At 37.1% G+C, this 14,214-nt stretch overlaps 1 protein-coding gene across 1 annotated transcript; it reads left to right on the plus strand.

Moving 5' to 3' along the window:
• Positions 1 to 2,938: 2,938 nt before the first annotated feature.
• Positions 2,939 to 10,532, plus strand: LOC128099775 (killer cell lectin-like receptor 2). The gene is made up of 5 exons (XM_052721595.1): positions 2,939 to 3,050; positions 4,684 to 4,773; positions 5,842 to 6,066; positions 8,748 to 8,890; positions 10,425 to 10,532. Exons 1-5 carry the CDS (start codon positions 2,939 to 2,941, stop codon positions 10,530 to 10,532), a joined length of 678 nt encoding a protein of 225 aa, XP_052577555.1.
• The last annotated feature ends 3,682 nt before the right edge of the window (positions 10,533 to 14,214 follow it).

The raw sequence follows: 14,214 nt of genomic DNA on the forward strand, positions 1-14,214 counted from the left end.
GGCAAAACTCTTGGAAGAAAAATTCACCTTCTCTCAGCTTCAAATCAAAAACAACCGTGATTATTTTCACATACAACTGGTAGACTATAAATGAATTATAGGGTGTATGGTAATCTATATCAGAGTTCCTTAAATGTCTATCTCCTTTGATCCCATGACTTCATGCATAAAATGTCTAAGTATGTTCTAAAATATAGCCCATATAGTTGTTAAATTAACAATGAAATAGCGTAAACAATTTAAATATTCAACAGAAAGAGATTATCTAATTACTTAATTTACGCTGTATAGAAGTGATTAATAATGATATATGTCTTTAAAAATCTTATAGATCAATATATATAAAATGAAAAATGCTTATTATTTATTAGAAAAGTTGAATTAGAAACATGGTGTTAAATTAGTGTAGTGGTATACAGCTAAAATCCTAGCACTGAAGAGACTGAGTCAAGAGGACTGACTCAGAGTTTGAGGCCAGTCTGGGCTACATAATAAGTATGATATAACAATTGTTATATCAAACAAAAAAAGACACCAAAAAAACTCAAAACAAAACAAAGTCTGAGTCTGTTATTCAGTGGTAGAGTATTTTCTGAACATGCATAATATCTTAGGTATGATATGCCAGCACCATGAAAACATCAGCCATAAGACCACTCTGTATGGAAAGATATCAACATCCACTGTGAACATTCTCTATGAATAAAAAGCTAGAAGAGCATACAGTAAAACTTTTATAGTAGAAATGTCAGTGCTTAAAAGTAATTCCTAAAACACACTTAACTGTAACAAACATAATTCAAAAACAGAAAGTAATTTTATTTTTTTTCAAATAGTAATGCAAAAAAAATTTCAATCAACCTATTACAAAATTAGGAGTGGAGGAACTTCAGTCATTTCCTTTTACTAGTGTTTTTGAAAAGGATACTGGTTTTGTCTTTCTAGCAGATACATTTATCTTATCGGTCTTCAAATATTGATTATGGACATGATTTGCAACATCTGACATGGTAGATTGGCTCTTTCCTGTCCGTCAGCATCAGCTTTCATCATGCAATTTCCTCTTTTCTTTTTGGTCAAGAGGAGGGGCAGAAAATCATGAGCTTGAACATCACTCAGAGGCGATTCAGTTCTGCCTTTTCTCTTGGAGCCTTTGAAAGCATACAGAAAAGAAAACACCAACTTGTCTCCCAATTAGGGATCAATTCCCTCCACAATAATCATTTCGGGTCAAAACACAGGTAAAAGTTGCTTTTATTGTTTTTCTATCGCATAATCTTATGTTCTCTGGAGAATTTCAGATGGTGTGACCTGAGAGTAGGATTGATGGGTAAGCCGTGTTGGTTGGGTTTGATCTGGTTGACTCTGGCAGCATGTGAAAACTAGAGTTCAGCACTGGTTTTCTTTCTGAGTATTCTGTGACTTCTGCTGTGTGCTAAAAAAATAAGGTAAAGGGTTCTATGGAGTTCATTACTCTTTAACTGGATCAAATGTTTATATATTATCCATCTTGAAGAAGTCATAGCAGGAGCCAGGTAAGGTGGCTCAATGTACTTGCTACACAAGCCGGACTGACCACCTGAGTTTGATCCATGGGACCCTCATAAAGTGGAATGAGAGGACACACTCGGTAAAATTATCCTCTGGAAACATGCACCATGGCTCAAGTACCCTCACCCTCAACAGCAAAAATAATGAATAATGATTTTGAAAAAGAATTCTGTAATAGAAAGATTTCTTTTTCTCAAGAAATAAGGCAAAATGTAAGTAATTTCAAAAAACCTCATAAATTAAAAAACTAGAGAATGCTGTCACTTGTGAAGCTTGTTTTCTATATTATCTGCTGGCTGTCATCTCAGTTACTAATGTCAGGAATAAGGTAAGTTACAAATATTTGCTATTCAGTAATACATTGATATCTATTATCAGATTGGATCCCTTATGGGCATTAATTAATGATTGCTGCATATTAGTTTCATATAAGTTCCTCTGGCAATATCATATACTAGAATATAATATGTGAAATAATTATGTACATGGAATGATTTGAAATTAAAACTTCAGGTTATACCCTGCTATGCCCCTCTCTATTGCTCTCACACCTCACCCCTGCAATCCCCTTTCTACTTTCCTGGTTACTGCAGTTACTCCAGGTTCTGTAGCATGTCTGAAGACTTGGAGCCAGGAGCCTCAATTGTAGGACAACATGCAATATTGTTCTTTTTGAGTCAAGGTTACCCCACTCAGTAGGATATTCTTTAGTTTCATGCATTTATCAGGCTTGACTCTGGAGAATAATGTGTAGGATGTGACTGAGTGGAGAAGTTGGACATCTCAGGAGAGATATTTGTGTACTTTCAGCCCAAAATGTTAATCAACAGCAGTATTAATCCTCATATATTGTTTCAAAGGTGGTGTCTCAGAAACTCTGATAGTCATGCATGACTGAAAAGACTACAAGAACATTTTTACATTCAAGTGTTTATCAAAATATGTAAATAATTTTAAAGCGAAGATTTTTATTTATTCAGAAAGCTTTGATTTTTTGTTATTTCAATTGATGGTTTAAAAGTATTTCAATTGTTTGTGGTAGTACCAATTATGCCTAACATTTTATATATGTGTTCTGTCAATATTACAATGACTTACTAGTAAGTTATTGATTCTTTCAGTATATCTCCTGATAGTAAGTTCTGTGGCCTGTAGATGTATAAATTACAGAAATCTTCAAAGACTTCTCACCTCTAGTGGAAAACAGGGTCAGTCCATGTGATTTAAGATGTTTGGATCATTAGGGGAATGAATCAGACCGCACCCCTTCCCACCCCACTGCAGCATCAGATCCAGGTACCTTCCTAAATGTGGACATTTTAACTTTTTCCTTAGAATTCACTCAAGGGCAGATTTTAACACAGACCATACTTCACTTACTCTCAAGATGGGTGATGAGGAGATTACTTACACAACTGTGAGATTCCATAAGTCTTCAGAGTTGCAGAATCAAGGAAGGGCTGATGAGACACAAGGGCCCAGAGAAGCTGGCCACAGAGGTAAGTGTTTAAACATCTAAATTCATCTATTTTTAATGCATCATAAACTTCTAATTTTGAAAATAATATACCACAGGCTGCCATTGGAAACAAGAACCCTATGTTTTAGGGAGTTGCTTTTTTTTTTTTTTTTAAAGACATTGTTTCTCCTTCTAATAGCCTTGGCTGTCTCAAAACTCTTTGTAGACCAGGCTGATCTTAAACTCAAAGTGATCCTCCGGCCTCTGTCTCCCAAGTGCCTGGATTAAAGGCACGTACCATCATGCCTGGCTAAAGTCTGTTTCATTTTATTTTCCTTTTTTTTGGGGGGGGGGCGGGGAGTGAGGGGTTTCGAAACAGGTTTCTCTGTGTAGCCTTGGCTGTCCTGAAATATACTCTGTAGAACAGGCTGGCCTCAACTCAGAGACCTCCTGCCTTTGCCTCCCTAGTGCACTGATTAAAGGTGTGTGCCATCACCACCCAGCAATAATCCTATTTCTAGGTGTTAGCTATAAACAAAAGAAAGCTGGATGGGCAGAGTAGAATGATGGGAGCCTGTAAGAAAAAGTTATTGAGAATGCAGAAGGAAGAAGTGAATATATTCTGTCAAATTTGAGAAAAAATTAATAAGTTTTTTTTTAGTTTTGACAAGAAGAATTCTGAAACTTTTAAAATAAACACTCTAAAATCGGAAGAATTTAGAGAAATAAAATCTTAAGGAAATTAAAAGTATTCATTATAAACAATACTTTCACTCTAACGGAAAGTTTTTTATTATCTTAAGTATTTTTCAATATCTAGTGCATAAAATCTGCAAGAATCATCTATCAGATGACAGAGTCTCTTCCTAGAAAGAAGCTGCAGAGGAAGAGAGGGGATGACAGATAGTAGTGGGGATGGGGATGACTAACCACATTATACATTTGCAGAATAATTAAGATTGCTAATAAAAATTTTCTATTCTTTCTCTGCTCACTCTTCATATAATGTCACAAATGAACCCTAAACTTTAACTTCTTTGACATACTGATAATCAGAGGCTTAACTTTCAGATTCCCAACACCTCAGATACATGGAGATGTTTTGTATTATCTAGAGAAAAATAGAACTTATGTAAAAAAAATCAAGAGTTGACTTATAAACTCCTTTAAGGATGGGCCTATATACAAGTCAGCTCCAGAACTGCCATGGTTCCTGACAGTTCTCGAGAACATCCATCCTTCATCCCTTCCTCCTCATCCTCAGTTATGCTCCCTTGGTGGACTGCATACTCCAGTTTGGGATTGTCTACCTGGACTGTGTCTGTGCCTCCAGTGCTTTCTGAAGGATGCACTTTTGATCCTGTAGAACTGGGTGAGAGGCAGATGCCTGTCATACGGCTATTTCTAGACTGAGTCAGGAGGATTGAAAATACAAGTTCAAAGGTGAAAAAAGTTTGAAATCCTGTGAAACTTCATACATGTAACATTTCTATAATGGGTGTAATACAATTTTGAAAGCAGTGTTCATTTAGTTTGTATGATGGACTTCTGTAAAATTTTTAGAAACCAATATCCCATTGTCTCTATGCTACACAAAATTATAATTAATATTGGGACTTGCTCTTTTCATGGTGTTCATTTTCTTGCTTTGCTTTTTGTTTGTTTTGATTAAGGGTGTTTAGTTCCATGGCACCTCATTGCAATACCTCTAGGAGTCCTTTGTTCCATTCTGCTGGTGACAGTTGCAGTGTTGGTGACACACAGTGAGTAACTGGTATACATCTTCTTTGCCTTCCTGCCTAAGTAATAACAGTCACTTATTATGCAGTTATTGCACTCTGCCTGTTGACCTGCCTATAATCAGGGGATGTGCTACATAGCTCCTGGACTTAAGCTTTTTGGGTTTTTTTTTTTTTTTTTTTTGGTCTTTCGAGATAGGGTTTCTCTGTGTAGTTTTAGTGCCTGTCCTGGATCTCACTCTGTAGACCAGGCTGGCCTGGAACTCACAGAGATCTTCCTGGCTCTGCCTCCTGAGTGTTGGAATCAAAGGTTTGAGTCACCACCGCCCATTTCTTAGGATGTTTTTAATCCTGGCACACTACAGTGTCCCTTTCTCTTACAAACCTATTTCATTAACTTTGGGGCTGTTGAGAGCTTTTGTACTTTCTCATTCATGGTCATGTTCATTCTGAGAACTTGGTGATAGTCTGCCTTCTGAGCTGAAGAGACTGGGAATCTTAGGTAAACATTCTGTGAGAAACAACTGTGCAAAAGAAATGATGGCCTTCTTTTCATTTTCCTCAGTCTGTAATGAGGACACGGTTGTATAAAAAGACTAGATATGTACAGAGACCTTAACACTTCAGCCTTATTAGATTCCTTTATATCTTTAGAAGAAATCACTCCCAGAATGTGATAAAATATAGCTACATATCTGGATATTATGCTTTTCATCTGGTCTTTTGGGAATTGTGCCATTTCTTCATGTTTCTTAATTCACATTTTCAGTGGATGTTAAAGGTTGACTGAATTTTTTATTTAGATATTTATTTGTAAGTTTTATGCAGAGAAAAAAATGAAGGAATTGGAAGGAAATGTACTTCCACCATAATTTAATTCTGCTTTATCATTTACTTTATACTGAAGTTTCTGGTAGAGGAAAATTGACGTTTCCATTTCTTTAGTGAGTTAATTGAGGTGTTATTTTCTAAAAGTCAAAATCCAATTGAAGTAATGGTATATGTTGTCAACATGGGACCTTTTCTTATATCTTAAATTTCAATATTTAGTATTTATAACCATTTTTGAGTTACACCTTTTGTTCATTTTAGTTTTTCAGTATAGTCAAGAAAACTATGAACTACAGAAAAATCTAAACAACCCCAATCAAAGGAATATCACCATGCAAAATAACAGCTGCTTGAATGAAACTTTGAGAAGAAAGTCTACAGGGTGTGATGACTTCCAACATCAGAAGGAACCAGACACTCTCAATAGAAAACAGAACAGATGCTGTGGGAGAACTAAGGTTGTTTTTGATTGTGTGCAGCACACAGGTAAGGAGGGAATATTGAATAAAGATTGCATTATTCTGTATTGATTCTTCTCCAGGAGATTTGAAGTCCAGCTAGCAGCTAACAATGCATATGATCCCTGAGTTAATGGGTGGGGTTTCCTTGTATCATGGAGGGGCCTGGAACCCTGGAAATCCCTGTTTGGATTAGGAAAATCTTAGTTTCTAGAACTCAATGGCCATCCTGTCTCCCATGGCTCCCAGGGGATGGAATCTCAAGTCAGCACAGCTGAGAATTCAGGTCGTTTTCATGAGAGGTCAAATCTGAGTCCTCACTTTTTTTGTTGACAGAATGTGAAAGTTTTCCATAAGAGAGTATTTACCAAATTCTTGACGTGAAATGGACATAAAGCATTTACATGGATGCAGTCATAAAAATAAGTGTGTGTGTGTGTGTGTGTGTGTGTGTGTGTGTGTGTGTGTGTGTGTGTGTTTTCCTTCTGCCTTGGTATCAGAGAGCTGGCCTGTGTGTGACCATAGTGAAGCTCACTGCAGCACACATGAGAACTTCTCCATGGTGCCCACACTGGTGTATCTCTGTCACTGAATGACACAGAGATGAAAATATCAATCATTACAAGGAACTTTCTTTCCTTGCATCGTGACTGGTTAACATTAATTGACACAGTTTATTATTCATTATTAAGAATTTTTTCAAAAGTTAATGTTCACAAAGAACTCTTAAACATGATCTCACTGTGCATGATAGCAGGGGTTGACAATCTTCATTATTCAAGGAATAATAATATCTTTAACACTGGTAAATTTTAAAATATGTGACAGAGAAAAAGATATAATCTAAAAATAGTCGTTGAGGCATTCCAGACTCATCAAAACTGTTTTACATTATGATTTTAGAATAAAATAACTACCATCTCTAAGTGGCAGCATGATTCTGCAATGCTTGTGATTAGAACACTGAGGTAGGAGGATTGCAAATTTGAGGACAGTCTAGGTGTCCAGCAAATTCCAAGCCAGCCTGAACTACAGAGTGATGATACCTCTTCTCAGAAAAACAAGAGTTGGACATAAAGGTTTATTAATAGAGAAAGGGGGTCCCCAGCACAGACCAAACAAATAAATCTTATTGAGAGGTTGTAGCTATGTAAACTACACATGTTTTAATATATTCAAATTTGATACTTTGGACATGTGGGTGTACCCTTGAAGGCAGGAGAACAGAAAATCACCATCAAAAGCTTCCTTAGTTGTCTCTTATTTCTATTAAGTTAAGAGCATCTAACATAGGCCACAGCACAGCTGTACATGTACAGTAGCATGTGGGCCACTGTGGGCACAGTGCATTACTACAGATCTAGCCTTGCATCATCCATGTAACTGCCTCTGAGCAGCCAGTGCTCATTTCCCCTCCCTCCAGCCCCTGGAATCTTACAAACCTGGGATTCTTAGAGCTGGACTGTGCTGTAAACCTCATCTGAGTGAAATTGAAAAGTGTGGTACTGGCACTAGTTTGTCACACTTTGCATTCTATCTGCAAGTTCATCCATGCTTCTCTGAAAGACTTTCTTGTAGACTTCTGAGAAAGGGAAGTTATTGCAAAGACTCTGCTGTCTCATTAGTAATGAATCAGCTCATAACAGGACACTTAGTCCTCACACTAAGTGAACAGCAGTCAGGAGTCATATGGAAGACTCTTACTGCAAAGTTGGTCACTTAGGTCAGGATTTCTCTTTAGGGGTTTAGATGTAAAAATGGTTTCATTCTGTAGCCCAGGCTGCCTTGGAACTCACCATATATAGCCAAGGCTGGCCTGAAATTCACTGCTTAACCTAGGCTGACCTCAAACTAGAGGTGAACCTCATGCCTCAGCCTATGGAGTGCTGGGCTTATAGGCAGGCATAAGTCATCATGCCTGGTTGGATTTCTTCCCTGTCAAGGATACATAGTAATCCTTTGTGTGTATATGATACATTTTCTCTATTGATCATCCATAATGAACACTTAAATTTTATCCATATCTCTATTATAAACAGTGCTGCATAGAACATGTGTGTGCAGGGGTCTCAGCATTCTAGTGTCTCAATTTTTGAGAGCCATGAGTGTTTTACTTAGTTATAGATGTGTAATAAATACAATCTTCTGTAGCACAAATCCTAATAGGTATTATAATAGAAACCCGGAGACACATATCAAGGTAAATACTGAAAGATCAGAGGAAACAAGCCACAGCCATTTCTCACCTCACCAACTCCTCAGCCAAAAAGGGAAGATCCTGTCTCCATGAATCCTCAGACTGAATGCCCCTGAGTCTGATCTCCACTTGCCTTATATTCTTTTCTCTGCCCAGCTATATCTCTCCCTGTCTCAACCTTCCTAGTGCTGAGATTAAAGGCATGTGACTCCCAAGTACTGGTATTAAGGGTGTGAGCCATCACTGCCTGGCTCTGTTTCTCTTTTAGACTGCATTAATCTCTTGTAGTCCATGGTGACCTTGAAGTCACAGAGATCCATCTGCCTCTGCCTATAGAGCTAGGACTAAAGATGTGTGCAACCACTGCCTGGCCTCTACAGCTAACTCTATGGCTAACTCTATGACTAGCTCTGCCCTCTGACATTCAGACAAGCATATACAAAATATCACCACAGTCCTAATGACAGAATAACAGAAAATAAGAATTTTCACCATTCCCTTCTCTGTTGTAGGGAAACATGTTGAAGGACGTTTGTTCTGCCGTGGCATAAAATGTTATTATTTCATCATGGACAATAAACGCTGGAGTGGATGTGACCAGACTTGCCAGGACTGCAGCTTATCCCTTTTGAAGATAGATGATGATAATGAACCGGTACCTTAGACTCTTACATGCTTCTTTATTCTTAGACTCCTTCTCTAACCCTTGAGAGTGAAATATTGAGCCCAGATATTTAAAAAAAAAAAAAGAGTCCTTCAGCAGTTGTATGTGGTTTTCCTGTAATTCAAGCAAAAATCATACAGTAAGAGTTTTCTAGTCCACTCCTTCCTACTTCCTAGTTAGTGTCAGGACACAGGGTGTTATGAGGAGACTCATTACTAAGGAGACAATCCTGTCTTTACAATCTCCTCCCTTTGCCAGGAATCTGTGAACTAATCCTGCATAGAATCATGTTTTACCTGAATAAGTTTAGCCCTTTGGTATAGCACATCTTGTAACTGACAGTTATTTATCTCCATAGAGTGCCACCTACACCCAAAGAGTCCATGGTCCAGAGTTTGCTCTTCGCAATCCAGAAGTGAGATTGCCTGAGATGGGTAACTGGATGACAATAGAGAAAGTAACTGAGCTCTGGGCCAATCTGCAAAATGGAAATTATATGAGAACCAGAAATTAAACAGTTTTTCCTGTTAGTTGATTTCACTGAATCTGCCCATAATATTTACTTCCTAATATTCATATATTTCATAAAAAAATCTATCTTTGGAAATGAACAAGGAAAACAAGTGGCCAGGATCCTGACATTAACTGTTTACTTTTATTACTAAAAAAGTTTCTTCAAATACATAGATGGTATTTTTCTAGAGAAATGGTTGAATAATGAGCTTGAAAACTTTGTCATTTAGAATATGATGCACAATTTTTTCACCAATTTAATACATGTCTGAATAATTACAGCATAAAATAAATTTTAATGTCAAGTAATGATATAATTTTTCATTTGATACAGTAAACATGGGTAAATTTAAACTTATCATAAAATATATTAAGTAATTTTATTAGGTATCATTCCACTCATGTGTCACATGTAAGACACACTATTTACTTCCAAGTATCTCACACTTCCTCAAGTTCTGTCACTTTGGGATCTAAGTAACAGCATGGCTTCATTGCTGGAACATGGAGGATAGCGTACAGCTTTTCACAGAAGACTTGGATATATCATCTGGATTAATTAGTTTTTTTAGACAAGGGGGTCACTTAAGTTGAATACTTCCCACATGCTTCTGTGGTCTTCTAAAATGTGTATTTGAATAATTTCATAAAGTGTTGGGCTCACTTAAGGAGCCAGGGTCTGAAGCTGGGAGATTGTGAGTTCAATGTCTACCTTGGCTACACAGTGATACTTTCTCTGAGAAACATGGTCACAAATCATTTCATGAATCCAGTATCTCTAGACACCTGAAGTTTTCATTTTAAATAATTTATGTAACTGTCATCGGATTTTACATAAATGAGCTACTAGTGGGAAATCACTTTAAAAATGAACTTGGAGGGACTGAAGGGTTGAAGGACTAGAGAACAGGACAGCAGAAACTGATATAAGAATAGGTGGGACCTGTTATCCTGTTCTTTTCTCACCAAACAGATGGACATTTTATCATAATATGTATTATTTCCCTTACAGAAGTTCCTACAGTCCCAGCTTACTACAAACAGATACTGGATTGGATTAAAATATAATGCAAGCAAAGGGGAATGGCAATGGACTGGCGATGGCCCATCTAAACTGTGAGTTTCCTGAGCCCTCACACTCTAACAGTGGTGCAGAGTTGGGAGGAGGGTTGCAAAGGCTTTTCTCTCATTTCACATGGCTTTCCTCATTTTCTATGGAGTTCACAGGTCAGGACAAGATGCATAAGACAGTGTTTGAGCAAGTGTTAGACAGGGAAGAGGAATGGTTTAGAAGCTGACTGCTAGTGACGTAAAACTGAACACAACTCAGGGTTGTGTGTTCTAAGATGTAGAGGGCACAAAAAACCAAAGATTAGGATCATGTGAAATAACTTGATCATCATGAATGATATTATGAGTGTATCTTAAACATACACTTGACTTGTTTCTGTAGTTAGCTTCTATAATTATTAATTTATAAATATAAAAACACAATATATATGCAATGCATATTTTTTCATTTCAAGGTTGCTGTAGTCTATAAGCTCTAAGTTCGTTCTGATAGAAACTCTTCATTGATTTTCTTTATTAATACCATTTCTTAAAAATTTCATACATATACAGAATGAAATATGATCATAGAATCCTTTTCATGCCTTCTCAACCTTCTCCAGACTGTACCTAAGGTGGTCCCATCTAACTCATGTTTTCTTGATCCTGTCCACTGGTGGATGTTTGTAGGCCATTCACTGGAGCAAGGATACCTCCCAGTGGCCACAACCTTAATAAAGAATGTGTCTCCCGTTTCCAATAGCAGTCACCTAATAATATTATCTCCTTAAGAGAGAGAGGACCACTCCCCAACTATGCTGGAATTCTGGCTGGCTTGATCTTTTTCTGGTCTCATATAGGTGACCACAGCTGCTGTGAGTTTGTGAGTAGGAAAGCCTTGTCATGTCCAGATTGCAGGATTTCATAGAGCTTTTCTTATCATCAGGCTCTTACATTTTTTCCCACTTTCTCTTCCCTGTTGTTCCCTAAGTCTTGGGATGGTGTTGAAGGGGAGGGAGTTGAAAATGTCCCCATAGGGCTAAACACATTTTCTCTTCTCTTCTGAAATTTGACTAGTTCTGCTGCTCTGTACTGATTACTGCCTACTGCAAAAGAAGCTTCTCTGACCAAGGTCGAGAACAGCCCAGGTCTTGGCCATAAACACATGTACTGAGAGTACAATTTGACTACATGCCCACTTATCAACATAATTGTAGCAGTTTCCACCCTAGGGCCCTTGACCTCCACATTAATGAGCTTTTCATTTGGATTACAGTAGCAAACACAATATCACTTATATAGTAAAGATCTCAACACTAATAAGAAAACACTTAGTTATCCTATGACAATGGTACCACTGGGCACATCTTGCCTAGCAGGTCAGTATTGAACCATGAAGGCCCCAGTGCTGGGTAAGAGATTCATATCTTTTCTCCCCCAGAAGCGTGCAAACCACCTTTCTTATCCTTTGAAAAATAGCTCAAGGAAAGAAGTTTCCTGGTTGATTTGAAATTGATTTCTCTATGTTCTGACATCAAAGCGTGTGGTGTACCAGCAATCAGGTCTTACCATGTAGTTATGGTTGGTAAGCAAAGGTAATGGCAATATGCTGTGCTGGTGTAGAGACCTCTGCAGTCTCTCTGACCAATAATTCCTCTGGATGTATCCCCTGCTTTATACTTTGATTTTCATTTAATAACTCATGTTTTCTGTAGTTCTAACTCTTTTTATGGTTATATTTTCATTTTAAATTTTCATTTTTCAATTGAATATATTTTGATCAGCTTTCCCACCCTCTAACACCTACCACATCCTCCTCACCTCCCTACCCACCTAAAGTCAAGTTCTTTCCTTCTCTCTCCTCAATTGTTATCAAGAGAACATTTTTATTTTTATTTTTATTACATTTATTTATTTTTGTGTGAATGTATGCATATGTGATCCCATGTCACAGCACATCTGTATTTAGTGGTAGTTGAAGAAGTCACTTTTCTTCTTCTACTCTGTGTATCCGAAGTCTGAACTCAGGTTGTCAAGTTTGGTGGCAATGACTTCTATCCACTGATCTGTGTCACTGGCTCAAGACCTTTTTTTAATGAGTTTAGAGAAAACAAAAAACCTTTAGTAAAACATAATTAATTCTATATTCTGTATATTTTGGTCAATAAAAATTGTTTTTAAAATCATAGCCTACATCACATCAATGTAAGTTTCAAATTTTAATAACTGCCCATTGTATGTTTTGTTTACAGTAATTTGACAACAGTGAAATTATTACAGGAAGTTGGAGGCTGTGCATATCTGAGTTTTGGAGGTATACATGAAGATGACTGTGGTAGAAACCACCCCTGTATCTGTGAAAAGAGAATGGATAAATTCCCTGGTTTTATATACAGTATGAAGGAAAAATAAAAATGGAACATTTTGTCATCTTTGTTGGTATCCTGTGATGATTTGTGATTACTAAATGACTGAATGTCTTAACCGAAGGACTCAGTCAGCTGAGCAAATATGGCAATGAGCTGGAAAGAGAAGAAATGTTCTACTAAAATCTAACTTAACACCCCAGAAGCTTTCTCCCTTCCTACTAAACATAGCAGCTCATGTCTGAAGAATGGGTGCCCTTTGTTCCAAGCCCTGAGGAATCATCCTTTGTTTCCCGAATGACCCATGGAACCAAATCCAGAATGCTAATAATTAGCACACATAACTAACTCATCATCCCTAGGATACACCATTTCAATGTTCCATTGCTTTGACATCACAATTAAGAACTACGATGCAGTTTTGGGGTTCTATTTGTCTTTTGGTTGGTTAGTGTTTGTTGTTTTGTGTAGACAAGAATTTATGTTTAGAAAAGATTTATTTTCTATAAAACACACAATTTCAGATTTGATGAATAGTTGCTAAGCTAGGTCAAGAAACTCATACAACCATTCATAGTCATATGTGCTCTCATTTTTCTCCCCCGCCCCTCTGTCTGACCTATTTGCTGGCAAATTGAAATCCCATGGATAAAGTAACATTCACTGAGGCCATCTGGATGCCATGACTCAGACTTATAATCTTATAAGTACTTGAGTTTGAATGAAGTCTAGGCCGCATAGTATTTTTGAGTCCATCATGGGCTACAGAAAGAGACTCTGTCTCATGAAGCTTTATAATAATGATGGTCATAATAATAATACTAAAGTGTTCATAAATATTTTCTAAGCAATTTCTATTATAGCATCATACTAAAATGATAAGACACAAGAAATTTAGTATTGATCTAGTAATATGATCTATTCCATAATTCATATTAATAATTGTCTGTTTTCTGAGTTATATCACTGTTGATATTTCTTCACATTCACTATCATCAGTGCTTTCCCTTGCAATGTCCTTTAGTTTTAACATGGTTATTGACTTATGATATCATTATTTTTTGAATCTGACATTAAAAATATCAAATTTGACCTTGAAGTTGTATGTAATTGAAATGTCCCTACTGTAAGCCATGAGAAATATGAGTTAAAAATATGTACATCTCTTCAAGAACCATTGTGGAGGCTAGTTTTATGTCAACTCGACACAAACTGGTACATCTGAGAGTTGGGAACCTCAATTAAGAATGTGCCTCAATAAGATCTGGCTGCAGGCAAGCCTATAGGTCATTTTCATAACTAGTGGTTGATTAGGAGACCTCAGCCCTTTGTAGGTGGTGAGACCCTTGGGCTGATGTTCCTGGGTTCTATAAGAAAACATGCTGA

The sequence above is a fragment of the Peromyscus californicus genome, unplaced genomic scaffold, assembly GCF_007827085.1.
Source record: "Peromyscus californicus insignis strain IS unplaced genomic scaffold, ASM782708v3 Scaffold_6__1_contigs__length_162567912, whole genome shotgun sequence".
Classification (NCBI taxonomy): Eukaryota; Metazoa; Chordata; class Mammalia; order Rodentia; family Cricetidae; genus Peromyscus; species Peromyscus californicus.

Bases quoted from the DNA above. Each gene is read 5' to 3' on its own strand.
- LOC128099775 (XM_052721595.1), top strand. From the start codon at position 2,939: ATGGGTGATGAGGAGATTACTTACACAACTGTGAGATTCCATAAGTCT. The intron at 3,051-4,683 runs GTAAGTGTTTAA...GTTTTGATTAAG, and splicing joins CAGAGAAGCTGGCCACAGAG to GGTGTTTAGTTCCATGGCAC. The intron at 4,774-5,841 runs GTGAGTAACTGG...TGTTCATTTTAG, and splicing joins TGCAGTGTTGGTGACACACA to TTTTTCAGTATAGTCAAGAA.